General features: G+C 41.2%; 1 protein-coding gene across 1 annotated transcript; it reads left to right on the forward strand.

Annotated features, from left to right (window-relative positions):
* The first annotated feature begins 16,545 nt into the window (after positions 1-16,545).
* On the forward strand, positions 16,546-17,579 carry LOC124170981. Its single transcript, XM_046550092.1, has 2 exons — positions 16,546-16,693; positions 16,806-17,579. The coding sequence occupies exons 1-2, from the start codon at positions 16,565-16,567 to the stop codon at positions 17,112-17,114; spliced, it is 438 nt and encodes a 145-aa protein (XP_046406048.1). The 5' UTR covers positions 16,546-16,564; the 3' UTR covers positions 17,115-17,579.
* Positions 17,580-24,035: the final 6,456 nt, after the last annotated feature.

Here is a 24,035-nt window from a genome sequence, read left to right on the forward strand (position 1 = left end):
TTGTCATTTAATGTAAATATTAATTTTTTGACTCTAATAGAGTGGTTTCCTTTTCTTCTGTCTAAATCGAAAGATAATTACTCCTGGACTATGCATTTCACGCTTTTAGATTTTTAAATGATATATATATTTTTCGCGATTATATGAAAAGTGAAAAATTTTAAGCGCGCGAAAACGCGACGGCTAATTATTAGAGATGCGTGAAAATCGCAAATGCGATAAATGCGATGTGCGCAAATAAATGCGACATAGATGCGATGACTGGACGTTTATGATATTTTTACGCAACTTCGCCTTTTCGACGGCAAAACTCGTACATTTTGTGTTAGGCGCAGTTTAAATGCTCCGCCGATACCGCTTAAAGCATGTGAGCGACTGGCCAGCTGCTAGTTGGCTGGGACTCTACGTGGACGCGAACTACAAGTGGGCGCGGGCAAGCTACACCTCCGCCACTATACATATGTATGTATGTATGTATGTCTAATTCCTTAATTTATTATTATTCTACAACATAATTATTTAAAATACGCTCTATTTTGTCATATAACTGTGTTTCACTACATTTTATCGTCATCTACCTCATTATGAAAATAATATATGTATGTTTGCGCTTAAGGCGCCGTGTGAATGAATGAAGTAGTGAATCGGCCATATTGGTTGATTTCACTTGGGCTCTATGTGCCCCGAAACGCATTTTCCTGTCTCTTTCCTGCTATCGTGTGAGTGTGTATCTTTCCTTTCATCCTTGTGTCCTCGTCCATTCCTTCTGTTGGTGTGCTGCCCCAGTCCCATCTATTGGTTACTCTTGTGGGCCAAAGCAAAGGGAGTTTTCTGGGTATCAAAGCTCGCTGCTAGGCGGTAGCTCAACTGGTAGAGCACTTGGCCGTCAACCTTGAGGTTCTGGGTTCGTGTCCCAGTCAGGCCGCATTTTACCCTCTGATTTCTGACTTTTTTCCATCTACCACAGCACCGTTGTCCTCGTCCTTTTTCCATTATATGTTCCTATCCCTTTCTTTACCTCTGAATTTATAATTATGAAAATAAATACGCTACAAAATGCGATAAACTGTTATTGCAAACGCGATAAAATAAAAATGAAAGTGCGATTTTCACGTATCTCTACTAATTATGAATCCTGGGAGAAGCCCGTGCGACCTCATTCTGGTTCCGTTTGCCGCCGTGTGAGGCCACCTTGGTGCGAGGGTATGAGCGCTACGAGCTAGCAGGTAGCGCTTGGCTTAATAAAGTTTATTAATATCCTATCAAACGAAGGAAACTTTCCGACCGTAGGCAGTTTTAATAAGTGACTATTAAAAGATGCTTCCCTGAGCTCTATGCCACGTGCGTGCATTGGTAATCTCAAACGATGCAAAACTACAGCATCTACACAGTCCCTAAGAGGTCACGTGGAGTGGCATGACATGGCCGCCAATCTGGCCTTTTTCAAATGAGGTTAAAATTGACCATTGGCATCCTGAAACCAAATACTTTGTATATTATGAATACACTAATGGTGGGTAACGAATCGCAATCAATGCCTTTCGTTTTCTTTGATGAAGGAAACTACCCGATTGGTATAGCGTTGTGCTCTCTGCAGGCCGTTTTTATTTGAATTTTTAAATTACTTCTATTAGAAAAAGTATTATTTAATGAATTTATATAATTGAGGAGGGGATGAATTTTGTAACTAATTCTTCAATTCCATTTTCTTTGAGCTTTGCCTTCTTCTGGTAATTGCCCTCGTACATCCAATATTTCAATTCTTTTCCAATAGAGTATGTGCACCCGGGAGGAATATGATTGAAATGCAGTTTATTCGATAAAGTGTATCATAAATACCATTAATTTCGATTAACAGCATTAATTGTAGCTTAGTTTGTGTAATAATTAATATTAAATATGCATTTTTTTCGCAACGATATTGAGCAGACGAAAACGCTCATCTATTGGCTCCTCGGTATGTGACGTCACTCTGTTCTATCTCTTCAGCGTGCAAGATGTTTATCGTGTTTATGATACAATGAATTACCTGTGCATTGGAAAACGTTGGTGGATCAGATCTGTGTAAAGGGAAATACGTTTAAGTGCATATCATGAAATCAGGTTTCGTGAAGGTTTCTTCAAATAATATCACGAAGGTGGATGCTTCAATGGTTGACCGTGCTGATTGTGCTGGACTATACCTACATGCCACGGCGCGAAGTTTTAATGTTACACTGGAGGTTCATTTGTTGTGTTGGCTCATTCATAATAAAGAGCAATCGACGGGAAACCTAATCAGAAATTAGGTTAAAGTGAATTAAGTAAGAGTGTTTCTAACAGTAGGTAATTGGCCAAACGTTTGCAAGCACGAGTCGAAGGTTTACGGAAGTATAAGTGCCGGCGCGTAGATAACTATCGATATTTTATCATTATTTCAATACCGATCTTAATTTAATTTATCTATTTAACTATTTTATCTTCTATAATTATTTAACCTACTGACTGGCGAAAAATAATTTTTCATATTGAGTTTTGGCTCGTAGTGACTGGATGAATGTCCATGATTCATTATTTCATTGCCGCTACTGAAATGGGTTCTTCTTTTTCCGGGCTATGTATTTTATTTTTCTGGGTTCGTCTTTTTCTGGGCTATTTAAGGGTTGAAACGTAAGCACAAATAACTGGTGCTACATTTTGGTCCAGTCTAAGCAGTAACCTGACCTTCATTTCTTTAACAAAACGCACTTTTTATTGACGTATTTGTTCTTTCGTAGAATTAATATATTCAAAAGCAGAGTTTTTATTATCTCAATTTTTCTACAAGTTATTTTCATTTCGCTAATAGAGATATGTCAGTCAGCTATACATTTGCTTGGTTGACGTTTATGAATAGCATTTGTGAGGTATATCTTAAAATAATGTTTTTGGAAACTTGGTCCGGATGTATGATCTTCTGATGGAAATCTCTCGGGCTGGAAATCAAATGTTTGATTGTTAGAGCAGGCGATTATTGTTCAATCATTCGGTTTATATACGCTTCTCGAAGCATTTGTTAACACAATTTTAAAATTTTTTCATTTCAAATTTCTTCACAGTATAAGTTAATAGGTTTTCAAGAGTAAAACTGTCTTGTTATGACCATCCATTAAGCGAGGAATCCCTGCACGCGGTGCATTTCCAAAAAGTACTCCCGACTTGTGATACATAATAATGAGCTTATTTCACATCCGATTTTGAAAATATTTCCATCACTGTGTTTGCCATCGAATTACAAACATTTTGAATGCTACTCAAACTATCACTTTTTATCGAAAATTAATTTTCCGTTTCTTCGTTAATAGTACGGGTACTGATACTTACAATTAGTGACTTAGTTTTAGCGAATTAAGTCGTAATATTAAAAAGGATCATCACTATTTAAGTGCCTCTACTAATTTTAATGTCAATATAAATCTGCAAACGAAGGCAAAACCGAGAACTGAAGAGTGAGAAATACTATCAGGTAGTTCAAGGTAGAAAAGTTGATAGGGAGCGTAACAGCGATAGCAGCGTAACCGATAAATAAATTAATTAAAAGATGTATATGATGGCATGTGCACACGTTTAAACTAGTTCATAAGCCATTCCATGGCTTCTTTCCAAACTCGGCATGAGCTGTAGAGGGGCTCACCCTAAAGAACAAGGTATGCCTGAGAACACATAATGACGTTACAGCTCTGAGAATATGGCCGACTGGTGTTTCAGCGCATCATTAATTTTGCAAATTTTCATAATTAATATCTCACTTAAAAAGTATCTCACTATTCTCAGACTCGGAATTAAGCCTAATTGAGGTTTAAATTTTTATTAAGATCACTTCCCAAAAACGTGCACATTCTCTATTACAACAACAGAAATCACCCGTACTAGCCAAGTATAAACATGCGTTCAAAATGTATGCAAAAGCGAATTTATAGATATGAGAATATGTATATTCCTGCTTTATTTTCATTATTTGTTGAACGACTAAATTTGAAATTGGTGGGAAACTTATTTATTGTTTCCACAAAATATTTTATCCTCGTTTTTATACTATCAGTCTATTTAACGCATGTTTGCCAATAACTTCTTCAATTATTCATTTCCCTCGGAATAAATTAAATCTAGTTTCTCACCCTTGTCATTGCATGTAAAATGATGCATTGATGCAATGACAAGGGCGCTGACCTTTTTAGAATAATTTGAAATTGTCGACAACCCACGATCATTATGTCTCCTTAAGATAAATATCTACCCCACACCTTATTTTTTATCACTCCCGTAACTCTTTTTCTTTGGGCCAGATGGCTTTGAAAAAAAATCGATTTTTTCGATCCAATTTGGGAGAACTACCAATAAATACTGAATCCTGGACGAGGAATAGGATGGAATACGGCAGGAATAAGGAAGTATTACTGATGAATACTGTTGCCTTTTACCTCGGCGCCGGTGTGGTGGGTAGTGTTGGCTTCACACCCGATGGTCCCGCGTTCAAATCCCTGCGGTGGCGGAGATCTTTCAGGGACTGCCCGATCCGTGCTTGAATGCAATGTGGAGGACACTTCAAGCAGAGCACTCCGACCGTCGGATGGGACATTAACCTGTGGTCTCCCAAACGGCTTTCGTTAAGAGCACGCTAACGCCAACGCCAGGTTTCTCTCCACTGCTCCCTAAGGGGCAAATGACCTAAGCCGTCGGTCGCTTCCTCCAAATAGCTTACAACGAAAAAAATGACAAGTATTTGGAGAATTCGAGAACGGAATATTGAAAAATGTATCCTTCCTAAGACCGCTGGAAGACCACTATTAAATTCCCAGTGATTTAAAAAAATGGCCTTGCGTTAGACAGTTTAATCTCTTTGCTTATTTTCATACTCCTTTCCCTTGGGCTACAACCTTGCCGCGGTGGAAAGGCTTGCGCGTTCCTATGACCCCTAGAGCGGCAATGGCGGGATTAATTCTAACTTATTCCCGGTAGGGCCACCCATGCCAGATAGGTCGAAGGGTAGGAGCCAGACGAAAGGTAGTCCACGTGATGGTGTCACGTAAAAAACACTGTTGGAATGGAAGTGGGAAACCCTACCAACTATCTCTTCCCTGAAAACATGGAGTACAACCAAATGAGCCTCGGAATCTCATCGCCCGGGACCCGTCCGCAAAGGGCGGGTGTCGGGCACGGCAGCGAGGTCGGCAAGGTCCTCGGGGTCGTCAACATGCGAAATCCTTGCAGAGACAAATCATCATCATAATAATTATCATCAGCAGCAGCAATGAAGAAAAGAAGGCCAAGAAGATGGAGAAGAAGAAGTCGGCTATAAATGTAGGGACGTGGAATGTGAGGACTATGATGAGGGCGGGGAAGTTAGAAAATATCAAAAGGGAAATGGATAAAGGGAGGATAGATATCTTAGGATTAAGCGAGGTGAGGTGGAGGGATGGGGGGGACTATTGGAGTGATGGGTATAGAGTTATATATAGTGGTGGGGAGGAGAGCCAGCGAGGGGTAGCTGTAGTATTAAACGGGAAGATGGGCAAGCGTGTGGTAGGCATAGACCAGGTAAGCGATAGAATTCTTATGGTAGAAATTGAGGCGCGGCGCACAAACCTTGTGGTGGTCCAAGTGTACATGCCCACTAGCAATCATGGGGAGGAAGAAGTAGATGAGGTGTATGAACAGCTCGAGGAAATAATTAGAGACACACTGGGTAAGAAAAATCTGGTAGTGATGGGGGACTGGAACACCACAGTCGGGGAAGGGAGGGATGGAAACGAAATAGGAAAAATTTGGTCTAGGAATACGGAACGACAGGGGAGAGAAGGCAGCAGAATTTTGTAGGAGAAACAAATAATTCATCACATACACGTGGTTCAATCATCATAAAGGGCGAAGGTACACATGGAAAAGTACAGGGGATGTGGGGAGATTTCAAATAGACTACATTATGGTAAGACAGAGGTTTAGGAATAGTGTGAAAAACTCGCGCAGCTTCCCTGCAGCGGATGCGGAGTCGGACCACAATCTAGTGCTCATGAAATGCAACGTAAGATTCATAAGACGTATGAAAGTTAGGAAGGCGAAGAAATGGAACGTAGAAGCCCTGAAGGGGAGTATGAGGAGAGAATATCAGGAACTAGTGGACATTAGTATGCGGGACATTGACAGCACCAAGACTGTTGAGGAAAGATGGGATAATTTTAAAACGGGAATAGTCAAAGCGGCGGAGAAGTCAATTGGTTACGCTGACAGTAGAAGGATAAAGAAGCCGTGGATAACGGAGGACATGATAAGGGAAATGGAGGAGAAGAGGAAGTGGAAGAACGTGGGCACAGAACATGGCAAAATAATGTATAGACAAATTAATAATCGATTACGGCGTGAAACAAAGAGAGCAAGGGAGGCTTGGTGGAAAAGACAGTGTGAGGAAATGGAAAACTTCCAGAAGGATGGAGAAGTAGGCGCGTTGTACGCCAAAGTGAAGTCGCTATCGGGCGGCAAAAGAGGACAAGCCATGGCTAAAATTAAGGCTAAAGATGGGAGGATACTAACCGAGCGAGAAGAGTTACAGGGTAGATGGAAGGAATACGTGGAGGACCTGTATGACGGAATGAACAGACCAGAGAGATTGACTTTAGAGGAAAGAGCAGTGGAGGATATGCAGATGATCACTCCGTGATATGAAGGCTAGGAAAGCAGTAGGCGTGGACAATATACCGTGTGAGCTTCTGAAGAATCTAGGGAAGGAAGGTAAGAAAAGGTTTTTCGAACTAGTGCGCAGGATCTATGAGGAGGGATGTGGGCCGGAGGATTTCGTGAAGACGGTTTTAATTCCGCTTCCGAAAAAGAAGAAAGCTGTGGAATGCGGAGATTATAGGACTATCAGCCTAATATCCCATGCGGCTAAAGTAGTGCTGAGGATATTGAACAGACGAATGGAGGCGAGAGCAAACGAGTATTTGGGCGAAGATCAGTTTGGTTTCAGAAAAGGGAAGTCAACTCGTGATGCAATAGCAATAATGAGGTCCCTCGTGGAGAGGAGGCTAGAATATCACCAGGACGAATATGTGTGTTTCGTGGATTTTGAGAAAGCGTTTGATAGTGTGAACTGGGTTAAGTTAATGGATATTCTCAAGAGAATAGGTGTAGATTGGAGGGATAGACGACTGATTCGTAATCTGTTTATGGCCCCGACTGCGCAAGTGAGGGTAGCGGACGGAGAATCTGGGTGGGCAAGCATTGGCAGAGGTGTGAGGCAAGGCTGTCCTTTATCGCCGCTGTTCTTTAACGTGTACGCTGAAGAGATGGTAAGGGAAGCGTGGGATGAGTTAGAAGCTGGAATAAAAGTGGGAGGAATGATGTTCAAATCAGTGAGATTCGCGGATGATCAGGCGTTGATTAGCCAGTCGGCGAGGGGGCTTCAGGCTCTAGTGGATGCGTTATACGAGCGTTGCGAGGAGTATGGGATGAGGATTAATCATAAGAAAACTAAGGTTATGCGGTTTTGTAAAGCATCACGAGCGAGGAATGTGAGACTCAAGATAAAGGTGGGTGGTGAAAAACTTAAGCAGGTTGAGCAATTCAACTATTTAGGCAGTACGTTAGAGGAAAACGGATACAGTAGTAAGGACATAAGGAAGAGAATCGCATTAGCGAAGGAGGCCTTCATGAACAGGAAGGAGCTTCTGAGAGGATCGTTGTGTAAGATTTTAAAGAAAAGGTTAGTGAATAGTTTGATCTGGAGAGTAGCTCTCTACGGTGCGGAAACGTGGACTCTGAGGAAAGAAGACGAGAGAAGATTGGAGGCATTCGAGATGTGGGTATGGAGAAGAATGGAGAGGGTGAAATGAACGGAGAGGAAAAGGAATGACGAAGTGCTGGATATGGTTGGGGAGGAGAGGCAGCTTTTAGATGAGATACGGAGGAGACAGAAGGTATGGATGGAGTTAGTGCTTAGCGGTGAGGGGATGTTGAAAATGGTGTTAGAGGGTAGAATGTTAGGGAAACGAGGGAGGGGAAGGAAAAGAATAGGATTTTTAGATAGATTGAAAGAGAGTAGGCCTTACAGTGAATTAAAGAAGGTAGTGCTGGAAGGAAATGGAGGCTCCCAGCTCACTTCTTGAATACTCCATGAAAACCTACCTTAATCGGTAGAATACTAATAATAAATAATAATAATAATATTTTCATAATCAATATTACCGAAGAATATGCACACATCAGTGGAACCACAGAGGAAGTACATCTATACTTTTGTACATGTAGTTAAGTACATTTATACATTTATACCAGGTTGATCTGAGCGCAGATTTTCGTCCATGTCCTACGTTTCGATTCATGTAGATACTTACGATCGTAGTGGACAAAAACTATACTACCCCGTGTTATTAATAACAGACCCTTTGTTACTCCGACCACATTCAGACTGTAAGAGAAGCGATTCCCCTCTGAGGTCTTCTTTACCGCTTCACGGGAATTACCGATCGCATTGCACTCCACTCCTACCACTCAACTCTTGTCCTTCCCAGAGATTCAATTCTTCCCCAATTTGGTCGATGTCAGCACCCACTAATCTAAAATTCCTCGAATGCATCCCTCACTACTTCACCAAAATAGTCCAGACCATCAGGGAGCCACGTTCACGCAATATATTACCCAATTAGATACTGTTGAATCCGTGAAATATCTAGTAGTTAGACTCAATAATGATATATCGTGAAATAGACAGAAGAATACTGGAGAAATAACCGGTAGAGCTAATCGTAAAATGGGTTTTGTTAAAAGAATATTAGGAAAGTGCGACGACAAAGTGAGAGAAATTAGCTACTTTTCCCTCGTTGGACCCCATTTAGAATACGCTGCCAGTGTTTGAGACCCTCGTGAAAAAGGCTTAATAACAGAGTTAGAACGCGTGCAAAGAAGAGCTGCCAGGTATGTGAAAGGTCGTTACGATAGTCTTGTTAGTGTAACTGACCTCTTAGATAAACTCGGATGGGAATCTCTGTCGGACCGTAGATTGAAAAATAGACTAAACCTTTTAGATAAATTCAAGAGCAGTGTCTTTTCTAACGAAGTTAGCCATATCTTACGGACGCCAACATACCACGCAAGATCAGATCATATAAATAAAATGAGAGAGATAGATTGTAGAACAGATAGGTACAGAATGTCATTTTTTTCACGATCAATAAGATATTATAACGGCATCGATGGAACTCATAGATAGATAGTATGACTTGTAGTGTAGCCAACTAACCTATGTAAAACTTATTGCATGTTTCTTAATTTTATTATTATTTCTAACAGCATATCGTAGTATAATTTGTTAGTATACCTGTCGTTTTTTGGACGGTGTGGTGTGCATGTGGGAGTCCAATGTATGCTGCATGCTGGTGATTGATCACCCCCTGCCAAACACCCTAGAGGTGGCTCGCAGGGTATTATGTAGATGTAGAACTCTCGCGAAAAATGAGCACGCGGTGGTATCTACATGCTCCGTGTATGTTGGGGGGAGAGCTCAACACGCTTTGAATTGAGGGCTATCATGTAGCCACTAGGAGGTTGTAAATACACTGGAGGCGCTGTATTCGAGTAATAAGCGTGGTCGGAATTCCGCCATCTTGGTTTCACCATTTTCGGACTTACAATTAGTCTCAAACAGTGTAGGTATATAATCAATTACTCTATTCCTTATACCGCCTCTGATTTATGAAATGAAAATGCAACAATTACTTCTTCATTGTCGTAGGAGTTTTCGATCGTTCGTCGTACTGCTGTGTATATTAAACTGTCCATATAGTCGTATCATGGTGATAATATATCGTCGTGAACATACCTACTTTCATACTGTCATTGCGACCGGTCCGCTATCGGAAGATTTCCATTGGCAGAAATCTTATTAATTACCAGTATAGGTGCAGGGGAATGGGTATTTTAGACTTGTAAAATGTAATTTTCGGCTAAGCTAGTTGCACAGCCGAACCGTGGTGATTGACAAAAATTCTTCCTTGGGAAAAGATATTCGAGGCATATTTTCACCAAGCCTTCCCATAATGATAGAAAAAAGTGTACTGAGTTCGTTTGCGATAGTTTATGTTAACATTGACTCTTGTGGGATTGTCAATGTTTTGGTCAAAGTAGGCGTGGCTTTCCTACCCCCATTCCTGCCACACTGCGCTCAACGCTCGGAACCAGTGGTGCCACCTCCTCATGTTAGGGACGATGAGGATCCCAGCGGTCGAAGACGTTTCTCGAGGGAGGACTCGTCCCGAGGAGTCCCTTTCTTTCCCCGCCTTTCGCAAGTGGCGGTCGACCCTCCTTTCTGACCTCCATTGCGTGTCCAGGGAGCTTTTGTTCCAGCCTTATGGAGGCGGAAAAGCCTTTCTCGGCCTTCCCATTCCATTCCATCTCCAGGCACCTATTCAAGCGTGGTCACGTTTTGTGTGACTCCAATCTTCACGCGTAAGGTAGCCCGACGATTCAGAGCAACACCAAGTATATATTTGCGTCATTGTGGTCATTCCGGATTATTTCGTGCCTTTTACTTTTTGTGTCTTTATCACCTGAGAATTTGATTTTCCGATACCGTTTACTATTTTTATCTATACCAATGGAGTCTGCATAAAGAACTAATCTGCAGTAGTAGCCTTCTTACTCTGAAGTGGGTATTCATTTCATGCAACCGTAAAGTGCATGTTTTTTGGCTGATACTTAGGTAAAATAATTAATAGATGAGTTATCGCTAAAAGAAGATAGTGGAAAGTATCTCAGAATTACAGGTGCCCTCGCTTAGAGTGCAACATGTCGCTTTCCTACGATACAAACACGAGACATACGCATATGAAATTGCTGCTTTCGTTACGAAATTGTTTAATACTCACATGATAACGGTGGCGGATACAGATGGGGGGCGCAGGGGGCGCGCCCCCCCTTCTGCGGGGCCACCCATATTGCCAAACATAGCATAACCACAATTGTAACTTTTTTTATCATAAGATGGCATTGTCTTGTATACTCACTTTAATTAAAAATTTCTGAAGCTCTGCATATGACTTGGTTATTTTTTATTACGATAAAAGTAAGGTAACTCAAGATATATTTTGCGCCCTCCCCCCTCGAGTTTTCTCTGCATCCGCTACTGTATGATAAACAAAGTAATTGATAAAAGGTTGTTGATGTGAGAAATTATGGGATGCTTAGGCGATGGGAAGTTTAGTAATTGATCGCTCATTAATATTATTATCAGATTTGCTATAATTCATAATTTTTAACATTTATTTATTATGATTTCAATGTATTTCTTCTGGCATATTACTTTATTTTCCTAAATATTTATTTAAATCAATGTGGTCAATTATTGGTTATCTTTAAATTGCTCTTGCTGAGTTTCGCAGTTTTTTCACATTTCCCTTATTCTCCATTTGTCCTAAAATATTTTTTCACTAGGTTTGAAGAAAAATTCCTATGCTCGACCTTATATTTTTTTATTTGTGATAAACTATTTATGCTATTTTGAATTGTTATTCTTATTTCCTAAAGTCCATAAGGAAAAACTGCATTTTTTCATAATTTCATACATTTTCCTGAGGTGGAATTATTGATTTAAAAATGTAGTCTAATATTGTTTTAACGATTTATGCAAAATTTAATTTTTGAATGAGTTAAAAGTTGTTAGAAGTAATTTTCATTTATTTCATTGTAATTTGATTGATACAAATAAAATTCATTCTGAAACGTAAATTTATAACAATTTATTCGCCAGTAAGTAGGTGTAAAAAAGTAATTAATAAGCAATTAGCAGGAGGTAAAGTAAGCGTCAAGAAAACTAGATTTTGTATTCTTAGCACGACAGTAGCTATTGAGATCTATTATCTCTTGGGGTGAAAAGAACTGGGGAAGAAAACATTCTTTAGTCGCGCGGTAAAAGGAGAAGGAATGAGTGCAATGAGGCGCTTAGAGGGAGAGGCTAGGGTCGTCCCTTGCACGTGTAGAGAGGAGAGCCATTGGGCGAATGGGGATGGGGTGCATGGGGCCAAGTGTGCGGACAAAGCGGACGACCACATTTCTAAGGGGCAGCCAACAAAAGTGTCGAGTGGGGGAGGCGAATTGAGGAGGCGCGGACACATACCAAAAGCACCATTGAAAGCGAAACCCACAACTTTAAGGTTTTCAGGGGGAATGCAAAAAGCGAGCCAGAGAAGTACTTATGAACAGTGGCGCAGCGAGGGGAGGGTTTGGGGGGTTAAACCCCCCCCCCCCCAGAGCTCAGAGAAATTTTTAACCTTAATCCCTTTACTTAATCTTTACGAAGATCACGTATAACTTTACCAAGGACTAACCTTACGCTGTATAAACGTTGTTTCTTGTTTATAGGCCCAAAAGTGTACAACTTATTACCTGATTCATGTCTGAAAGCAAAAAATAATAACGTACTTATGAAAAATATTCAGTCTTGGTTGTTTAGAATGCAAAGTATGGAGGATTTTTTTCTTTGATATAATACCATGTAATACATGTACGTACTTACTTCATTTCAAATGTTGTGCTTAAAATGTCTTTATGTCAGCATGACCCTATGTAAATGATGGTAGCCAAAAAACAGGTTGTCCTTAATGGCTAGCTAAAGTTACTCCGTTTTATGTAATTAATTCTATTCTGTACTTTTTATTTTTTGGAGTAATAAACAAAATTATTATTAATTGAATTAATATTACTAATGTAATAGTGTAAGGATTAATAAAATATCCCTAGGAAAGCCGTAAAACTCACCATTTTCAACCGTTTATCTTAAAATTCCGCAATGAATTGATCTCGCACCTACCACTTATCCTGATGGGTATTTCATACCCCCACACACCCCGGTATTAGTTGCACCTAAACCCCCAGCCTTAATTCCTAGCTGCGCCCCTGCTTATGAATAATTTTAATTGAAATCCTGTCACTCACCTTCCTCGTCACTCTAAAGGAGGCTCGGGCCGTATTTCGAACCTCCTTCATAGTGAAGAAAGATTTACTGCTTTCCCGGTGAATAGACTTTGTGAAATGTTCTCGGGATCGCCACCGGGTCAGGATGCATTACTGCCGACGTTTCGATGTCCATCTCGGCCATCGTCCTCCGGGATGTGAGTGTCGAGTGTGATGTGACCTTGCTTATGCACAGTCACTCACGTGAATATATATAAGCAAGGAAAAAATCTCACTCGATACTCACAGCCTTGAGGACGATGGCCGAGACGGACATGGAAACGTCTGCAGTAATGCAGTTCCTGACCCGGTGGCGATCCCGAGAACATTTTGCGAAACCATAGGAAAAATGTTGACTACTTCTAGAATGAACAAAAAAAGCTGGCCATGTACTTTTTACCATAATAATCTCGGCAAAACTTAAATTTAGGCATTTTATGGCATTAATTGTGGAGCTTATTTCACATTCGATTTTGAAAATATTTGCATCACTGTGTTTGGCATAAAATTAAAAACAATTTGATGATCAAATTATCGCTTTTTATCGAAAATTAATTTTAGGGTTTTTCCGTTTTTTATTAAATAATGTGGGTGGTGTTACTTAGTGACTTTATATTCTCGAATTAAGTCGTAATATTACAATGATCATCAATGTTTAAGTTCCTCTATTAATGTTAATGTCAATGTAAAACTGTAAACGAACGCAAAAGCGAGTACCGAGTAGCGAGAAATACTAGTATATAGTTCAAGGCAGAAAAGTTGACGGAGAGTGTTGACGTTGGCGTAACAGAGAAATAACTGAATTAAAAGATGTAGATGATGGCACGCACACACGTTGAATCTAGTCAATAGGCAATTCCATGGCTTCTTTCCAAACTCAGTATACGCTGTAGCGGTGCTCAACCTAATGAACAAGGTATGCCTGAAAACACATAGAATGAAATGCAGCTCCGTCACATGCAGTCACAGCTCTGAGAATATGGCCGTCTGGTGTTTTAACGCATCAATAATTTAGCAAATTTTAATAAATAATATCTCACTTCAAAAGTACCTCACTATTCTCAGCCTCGGGATATAGCCTAATTGAGGTTTACATTTTTTTTAAGATCACTTCCCAAAAATGTGTAAATACTCTCTCACAACGACCACCACTTAACCTGCTTCAACCGGCCCCCCGGCGAACCATCCCTCGGAGCCCCTAGAGCTTCCCTTTAACAAGTTGAGGCGCACGATTCCCCACCCCTTCTTTTGAGCTGCCATCGGAGAACTGTCGCCGGCCGGATAATAGCCGCCGTCTCTTGAGAAATAACAGAGATAGACTGTAGGACAGACAGATGTCGAATGTATTTTTTCCACTGACAATCAGAGAATATAACAGTGCGTTAGAACTCACAAATAAATTAGATGACTTATGCATGCCTTAATGCATGTTTATGAATTTTCTTATTATTTCTAACAGCATGTTTTGTGTGTTCTAGCTTTTCTGGCACAACACATTGATGAGTAATAGGCAAGTTTTGGCTTGTCTCGTCCTATCAGGAATAAATATCATTTACGGATCTGAAAAAGGATTCTCACGGCGTGGAGAAAGTTGAGAAGATATGGCAGTTGAGGAATTTAAATGAGAGAGAACGCAGATTAATTGGGGATTTGTATATGAGAGGGTTGGTGACTACAGGGAATGGAGACAAATGAAGACTAGAATGGTCTGACGAGGGTTGAGTCTGAGGGCAGCGTCATGAGTGCTGCGGGTGGTTGGTGGGTGCTGTCCCAAGGTGAGCCTCACCCCCAACCGACCACTTCTCTGGTTATTTATATTCTGCGCACTCACTTGCATTTTCGGTGTTTCATACGGTTTGTGTGAAAACCGAAACTCACAAATAACATGCTGACATAATTTAAACAATTTTCGGAAAAAAAAATAATTTATTCAGATCGGCATTTGATCATTTTGTAAATATTGATAATAAATTTAAGAATACCGGGACTAGCCACGGTAAGAAATTGTGCGGATGTATATTACGATCCAAGTTTACCTACTATCTACATACTCACTTCTTCATCAAGTCACTCTTTTATGAGTCTCTCCCATGTCTTAACGTCCTTGTAATCTTAGTTTTGTTATTTTAATATTAACTAAATAGCAAACAATCATTGAATGTTATGTACTTACCATTTCTAGTTTAACACAATCGCAAAATATAGTAATATACCAGTTGGATATTTTTAAAAACTATCCTGGTCAAGGCGAATGATTTTTCTCTGTGGATTTTTAACACAATTTATAATAAATTTTTTCTTTGGTTCATAAATACTTCCTCACTTTTTTACATGACAAATACATAACATTCAATGATTGTTTGCTATTTAGTCAATATTAAAATAAAACTAAGAACACAAGGATGTTAAGACATAGGAGAGACTCATGAAAGAGTGAATAAATGAAGACGTGCGTGTGTAGTTGGTGCACTTGGATCGTAATACATATCCGCACGATGTCTTTAACGTGCGTATTTTGAAGGGCACCATATCTATAACGTGTATATTCTAATTGAATCTGAATGATTTCACTTCCCATCTGGTCCAAAAATGCAAATCTGGGCCGAAGGCAAAACTAATGGCACGCTTTTCACAGGCATTTGGGGTTACGATCCGAGTGCAGCAATTACATACACACACTTCTTCGTCTAGCGCATACATACTTAGTATTTATATTTATATGCGGATGAAGATGTTTCCATCGGAGGGAGGAATCTTGTTTGCAGTGGCTTTGCGGACGGCACGATTGTGTTGGCGGAAGGTGAAGAACTAAGGATTACATTAGGACAAGTCAGTGATTGGAACGAAGAGTAAGGGCAAACGGCAAATGAGATGAAAAGGAACTGATGAAAGTAGGCTCAGAGGAAGAGTTAAAGGATTAGCTGAGAGAGAAAAGCTGGAGCAAGAGACATGAATTCTTTCCAGAGAAGCTTTCTAGGGGAATCGATAGAGGAGGCCTACTTTTTAACTCGTTCTGACGTAGCCGCTAGTCGTTAAAAACTTTTGTTGTGGAATTGACATAGCTACTGCTACTCATTTAAAGTGTAGTGGTTTCACAAGGTAACGCCTGAAAGTGCTGATTATATAAAGCGAGGGAAGTGATGGAGGGATGCCTTTCCGGGGCCCCCCATTTGGCCCCCTAAAATGACTGAGACGCAATTAACATGAAGGGGGCCCGTTCTAAGGCTTCCCCCTGCAAATCCTCCGCTTGGCCACTCGAACCCAGCAATCACCTCCACAAATCCTTTCCAGGGTGCCTCCGCCGAAAACGAGCCCTCCGAGGCCTGGGAACCAAAGGCAGGTGCGCGCGGACGACCCAGCATTCCGGCCCTCCCGACGGGCCCCCGTTTTTTCACGAGTGCGCGGGTGTTGGCCATCTGCGGCCTCGTGTGGGAACCAACGCGTTCCCACGCAGTGCGTGGCGGGCACGCACCTGCCACGAGCGGCCACACCGAGGGCCCCTCCTCCCCCTGCCCCCGCCGCCCCGCCCCCGGCCCACCCTATATAACAGGCCCCCCCCGGCCCCACACGCCATTACACTTTCGCCACTCGAACCAACACGACAGACATGTGCTTTGGAGGGAAGGCTGCGGAGAAGACGTGCGAGCAGCAGACGACAGTCATGCGCTTCGAAGGCAAGGTTGCGAGGAAGAGCCGCTCCTCGTGGCTCTCGTCCAAAGTGCACGCCATCAAGAAGGTAAGTTCCGTCCGGCATAGTGCCGTTCTTCTTGTACACGCTATCCTCGAACAGTGCTCGCCCATCCTCGTGCACAACTCGATCGCTCATGTCTTTCTCCTCTTCTTAACAGCTGATGGCGTGGTTGCGCAAGGGACGACGGGACATCCCCGACGAGCAGTGCGACAACGATGCCAACGAAGCCCTCGAGTCCCGCCTGGCCGCATCTTGCAGCCCGCTGCCATACACCGGACTACCGCCTTACTGCGGCCCGCCGCCATACAGCCCACCCGCTGCCACCTACGCCCCCGCGCCTTTCTGCGAGCCGTGTTGCTGCTGCTGGCGGGCCGCGTGGCCGGCGGACGCGGACATCGGCGCCTGGGGTGCCGTGGTGACGACGGCTCAACTTCCGGAGCAGCAGAGCCCGTGCTACGGTTGCTAGCACGCCCGTGATCTCTCCGCGTGTGATTCAAGACTTGAGTGCGGCCGTGATGAATGTGTGCCAACAAGTTTTAATTAGACTTAGAGCCGTGTGCATTTTTGTATCGGAGGGGCTGTGACCGCTTTATTTGTGATGAAGAGACTACTACGACATACATCAGCTGATAATATTTAACGGCTGGACTGACCAGGAGTATTTCCTGAAACAATCGGATATTGAATTATATGTGATGATATATTAGCATATCATTGTGATATCGAGTGAATTTTATATTTTTTTAAATAATTTCTACATGAATTTCTTATATATCTATGTGAACATTTTTCATTTATCATTTGTTTTTTTAACAAGATTGATGTGATTGTATATCTGTGATTAACGAGCTTTAATTGACCCCAAATCAACTGTGATATGAATGTCTTCCATTTTACTGCCATTTCAATAAAATTAAAATTTAAAATCTTACGTTGTGATGGTATGAATGATTAAGATTACTTGAACCTTCCATTTTTTGTTTTTCAGCAAAATTGCACGAGGAAATAATTGGTGGGGCAGCATTACATTAAGTAAGATTTCACGTAATCAAGTAAATAAAATTAGGGCAGGATGCAAAAATCACTTGTCCGTCCTTTGTGCTTGTGAGCCGCTTACTGCCTTCACGCCGTAAATATTTTTGGGGGGGCGACGGTTTCCACCTTGCGCATGCAAAAAAGTGAGTACGCGAGGTGAAACTCGGTCCCTCATGCCACGGTTGGCAGTCACAATAGGACTTCCTGCTCTCCTTCAAAAGCAAACGGAATGTTTTCATTATAAATAAGAACGCGGCCAATCTTAAGAAAGGGGCAGATTTCATCCAGACCTGTTATTATAGAGAAAACTCTTAAAATTTGAAAAAACGTTTCGTAACTAGGTAACGTGATTTCAAGTGTTAAACTCGGGTCATTTAACCCCAGAAGATCTGAGTTCATTAAGGAATAATATATTACAGCAAAAATCCCTTTCCTTTTAGGGCAATATTGGTAAATACTTACGTATTCATGGAGTTGTGAGAGCGCAAGTCATCGGTCGTTATTGCCACTAGGCCGCTGCGGATTCAAACGCCCACGATTGATTCTTTGCTGGAGGCAACTTCCAGGAGTGCTCTGGAGGGGATGAGTGATGGCTGACGATGGGAAAGCCAATTATTAATTAGCTTGCCTGGAATAGAAAAAAAGAAAGCATTAGTAGTTACAGCTTGGATTTACTAATAGGCCAGAATGCGAAAAGTAGGTTTGGCAGAATATTGATAAACTCCAGCACAATATTCGCTGATGACGCACAATTAATGAATTTTTAATTTGCCAACGAATTTTTCAGCGACTTGTTCCCTCGACAATGAGTCGCTTCATTAAAAGTTTAGTGCAAAAAATTAAAAAGTTGTTTCATGATATGATTGCCGTACATTTCCACAAATTATCGCCTCTAACTTTAAATTTTTATGCATGATTAGTCATTGCGTACCTTGAGTTGTGTCGAAGATAATAGATATTCCTCACTCTACGCGGAAAATAAAGAGCTTGAAAACCGCATGGTTTTGTGAGCGGTGATATACTTTTCAACCAGTGACGGATACATATGGGGGGCGCCCCCCCCCCCCCCTCTTGTGGTGCTGCCCGCATTGCCTAACATTGCAGAATCGCAATTCAACTTTTTTATACCATAAGATGACGTTGTCTTGTTCATGCGTATTATCAGTTTAAATAGAACTTTATTACACTTTGCATGTGACGTAATTATTTGTCATTACGACAAAATTAAAGGTAGCTCAAGATATCTCTTGCACCCCTCCCCTTGAGTTTTTTCTGTATCCGCTTCTGTTGCAACGAAAGGGTCGCGCTAAGAATTAGATAATTGGATGGAGGCCCGAATGGTCGAAAACGACGCTCAAATTGTTCACAAACGGAAAGCTTCACGCAATTACGGGCGAGACTGAGGAACGAATGGAAGTCAATCAACGTCTCCCAAGATACGGTGCCAAAACCAACTTATTCCGAAGTATTCAAGGGTAGCCGAACCTTTCCTTTTGGGTGATTTTCAGGCATCAATTCGGTTCAGAGGAACGCTTAGCTTTCTTGACAAAGGAACCGCCCGAAAAGGAGAGGAACCATTTAAAAGTTGGGACCCTCTGCAAATCTTTGTTCGATTTTCAAAAGACGAGATTCTACATACTATACAAAACGCACGTGTTGAGGAGCTTAAAAGGCGAAAACCTTGACAGGAGTTTTTTTCTTGGGAGCCATGCCTATCACAAAGAAAACTCACCCAGGACAAATCGTCGGGACCCTAGCGTGTTCCAACCAGTCCGACCCGCCCTCGCTGCGAAGAAGCTCTTTTCACGGACGACTCAACCCATGCCGTAATATGATCCCAATTGCTTCAACCCCGTTTACTCGCACGCAAACACTCACGCGACAAGAAGCGGGTCGCATGATTCCGAATTTTGTGACTATGTCAGCGCGGCTTGCAGAAATGCGAACGGGATTAGCGGAGCGAACGAACCCTGCAGACGAGATTTGGCAATTGGAGGAGGCGACCAACGACCAATACCATTTGCGCCATGTGGAGGGGCCGGAGGGATGGAGAGAAACCCGGCGTCGGAAGTGAGACAATTTCCGTTACAGCTGGGATACGAGCCCTAGCGATCAGAGCGGAAAACCAACACTATTTCAGACGGCTCAAAGACAATGTGTCCAGGGACTAACACAAGGAAAGATATGGATGTTCCGTTCCAGCAAAGATATGGATGAACTAACGAATGACCTTGCTGCTATCCAAGCTTGGTGCGATACTTGGCAGTTGGAATTAAATTTGGAAAAATGCGTCGTAATGAATTTCTGGAAGAAGAATAACTCCCTACAGCGTAACTATATCATTCGAGGCACCCAATTAAATGCAGTTGAATCCGTGAAATATCTAGGCGTTAGACTCAATAATGATCTATCGTGAAATAAACATATTCGAGAAATAACCGGTCAAGCTAATCGTAAAATGGGTTTTGTTAAAAGAATATTAGGAAAGTGCGACGACAAAGTGAGAGAAATTAGCTACTTTCCCTCGTTGGACCCCATTTAGAATACGCTGCCAGTGTTTGGGACCCTCATGAAAAAGGCTTAATAACAGAGTTAGAACGCGTGCAAAGAAGAGCTGCCAGGTATGTGAAAGGTCGTTACGATAGTCTTGTTAGTGTAACTGACCTCTTACATAAACTCGGATGGGAATCTCTGTCGGACCGTAGATTGAAAAATAGACTAAACCTTTTAGATAAATTCAAGAGCAGTGTCTTTTCTGACGAAGTTAACCATATCTTGCGGACGCCAACGTACTACGGAAAATCAGATCATATAAATAAAATAAGAGAGATAGATTGTAGAACAGACAGATTCCGAATGTCATTTTTTCCACGATCAATAAGAGATTATAACGGCAGCAATAGAAGTCGTAAATAGATTGCATGACTTGTAGTGTAGCCTACTAACCTATGTAAAACTTAATGCATGTTTCTGAATTTCTATTCTATATTCTATTTCTAACAGCATATAGTAGTATAGTTTGTTATTATACGGGACGTTTCTTGGACGGTGTGGTGTGCATGTGGGAGTCCAAATGCATGCTGCATGCTGGTGATTGATCACCCCCTGCCAAACACCCTAGAGGTGGCTCGCAGGGTATTATGTAGATGTAGATGTAGAAGGAGGGCTAAGGGGGCTGAAATCAGGAAATAAGGAAAAAGTGCCGTAATGTGATTTTTGAAATGAATTATTAACATAATTTTTGCAACATAAACTATGAATAAAATTACGCAGAAAGGAGCATATAGTACGCCTAATCATATCTCGCAAGTAAGGGGGCAAGTTGAAGGCGCGTGATGAATAAATGAATGCAGGAAGTAACCAAATACTCCGACGGATATAAATTGTAATGACAACCACTAGGATTCTAGCATACATCGGCTCTTCGATCAAGGTACTCATCACGTCGACTCTATCTCAGAGTGGGGTGGGTGGAACTCGAATGCAATTTATTGTTAGCAATGTCTTTTTTCATGTTGGCCATGAAAGTCAGCGTCCATTAAGGAATTACACTTTTTATCGTTTCGAAGCTCGCATTAAACAATTCCGTTCAGCTTTCTGCCGCGGATACGAATGACGTTCCAATTACAATGAATGGAAATTTGAAGTCTGATTAAAGAGAGACACGTACGGGTGTATTCCTCTCTTTAACCATCATGAGCCGCGAGAGCTTCAAGCCTATTGCCTATCTAGAAATTTGAAGCCTATTGTAAATGTACCCAGGCAAACAATGAATGTCATACTCTGACTGCTATCCGATCAAGCATCACGAGTGTATATGTGTACTAATATTATTAGTGAAGAGGTGTGCTTCTTGCGAAAGCTCTGGTTTGTCGTTCGGTCTCGTTTTCCACGGATATCGTCACCCGGATGAATGTGAGAACTTCACGAAGAATCGTTCTGCGGTTATATTGCGTGGTAATATGAGTAATTATAATATCGTCACGACTAATGTGTGTATTTTAAAGTGAATGATTTAAGTAATAGTAGCGGGCGTGACATGGTGGAAATCCTTTTCGTACCTTTACTTCTACGAGAATGATTATTGTCGTTTAGAAAAGCTCAAACTATTACCATTTGCGGTCCTAATCTCCTATATTTGTTAAGGATGCTGTAAGAATATTAGAATAGTAAACGAAAACGTACTCCACGAGATGAATTCAATTGCCACCTTGTCGATACAGCACAAATTATGAAGATCAGATTTTCTTCCGAGCTTCCGTCTGTCGCGATCAAGACTTGTTTGCAAGTTGTTTCTTTGGATTGGTAATTTTATTTCCATTAAATTGAATACTAACGAAGAAACATAAGGATTATGTATAATTATTTCCCATGTCTCGCTATAATATTGAGGTTTGAGTTTCAATGTCCGGATCCTCTATTGTGACTACGAATGATAGCTCATGTTTTAATTTCGCCCGAGCTTCCGTCTATCGTGATCAACCGTCATACTTCGAATCTCCGAACGAGTAATCGACTAAACTCTGTATTGACTGAAAGCAAAAAGCGCTAATTTTTAATGTAGGAGAAGTTGATAAAAAAGGTTTGAAGATGGATTAATTTGTAATTCAAGCAAAGTTGAGTAAAAAAAAGCACGAGTTAAAAACGAATTCAAAACAAGTTGTGAAAGGACGATGGTTATAATGACCACATGGTGGAGAAACAAAACTGGCTGGTATGAAATACTCCTAGTGGCCCAGCAGACTAGGATAAGTGTAACCAATTCGGTGTAAACGCGAAAGTACTCCAGAATATAATGAATGCTATCACAAAACCAAGAGAGGCACTTTTCGGATGATCCAAAACAAAGCAAACTGGGAAGGAGCTGCGATTGAAACCGCGCACATTCTCAAAGCGTCGCTCATCACGTACCTCGGATCTCATTTGTTTAGAAACAGAGGCTTGGCATTACAACTCCTGTATCAAGGGCTCACGCTTCTACGGACGGTTTAAATAATGGAGACCGGGGTAGTGTGACGAAGATGACGGCTGATTTTTTGCTACTTATTCATTTTGACGTAATTTATCTTCGCATAAAACGATATATTGATACTTTATTTTACTCTTCCTTTGTGGCATAATTTTTTTGTTATGTTAAAAACAATTTTGCTGTTAGCAACTCCTGATACAAAAACAGTGTCTCCTCCGATAAATAAGCACCCGAGTTTCACGTTTTGTATCTCTATAGCAGCTTTATCTGAAATAAAAAAAATAAGCAAAAGGAAATTCATTTTTCTTATTGATTCCCAAAACGTATACGATATTCATCCCGGACTCCCCTTCTTATTTCAAAGATGACGAAGGTAATATGTATGTAAGTGGCATAGAATGAAGATGAATCAATAAATGTACAAATATTTATGACGTACAAATTAGAATTAAGGTAGGAAAGTGAGGGGCAAGAGTCCGCATGGGGCAAGATTCCTTTTCCGAAATGTTTCTCTAAATACCTGGATGATGCCACTTGTAGTCAATCAGTGTCATTAACGTGACCAAATTTAACACAGGGGTGCGTTTAGTGGAAGACAACGAACGACAGAACGTGAGTTTTTCTTATTTTTCAGTTTTACGCAAAGTTTATCGAATTTGTAGGGCCGCGTAATTTTTATGTGTGCTTTGGGTATTTATTTAATTGCTACGTTTCTCTAGCATTCCTTTATATGTATTCTTTGCCCCAAAATTTCATGCAGTCAGCAGGTTCGCAGCCCACTATGTGGTTGTGTTATGGCGTATTAGGTATAGCAAGTGCTTTTGGGGCATGAGTCCTGGGGCAAGTGTCCGCATGCGGACTCTTGCCCCACGGGCGCTGACTCCTGCCCCACTTTATAGGATTGCTTTTTCTATGACTTCATAGTTTCAGCCATAAATATTATATTTACCTTTTTAATAATTGTATTGAAAGAAAATGCGGAAACTGTAAGAGAAAAACCGATTGGGAAGCATTAGGATAACAAATTTTGGAGATTGTCTCTGCGTTCACGTCTTAAGACGGTATGTGAAATAGAACATATAGCATTGGGAATTCAGAAGATATTACCTATTTCCAGAATTTTAGATGCGTTTTATTCCTAGATATGCATCATACTGCATGTTGTTGTCCAACCTACCCTTGACCAGGCATGAGTGTAAATTCCCCCAGTCCTTATTTTTCCGAGAAAGCGTTTGAAATTAAGCTTGCAGTTGAAGCACCTCCAGGAACTCTTTTGCTAATGACAGATTCGGTATTCATTAATTTAGATATTTATACTGACTGGCTGAAACATTTTAAGGGAGATCCAAAACTCGCTGCTGATGATCTAGTTTTGTCATGAGG

Source organism: Ischnura elegans, chromosome X, assembly GCF_921293095.1.
Source record: "Ischnura elegans chromosome X, ioIscEleg1.1, whole genome shotgun sequence".
NCBI classification, from domain to species: domain Eukaryota; kingdom Metazoa; phylum Arthropoda; class Insecta; order Odonata; family Coenagrionidae; genus Ischnura; species Ischnura elegans.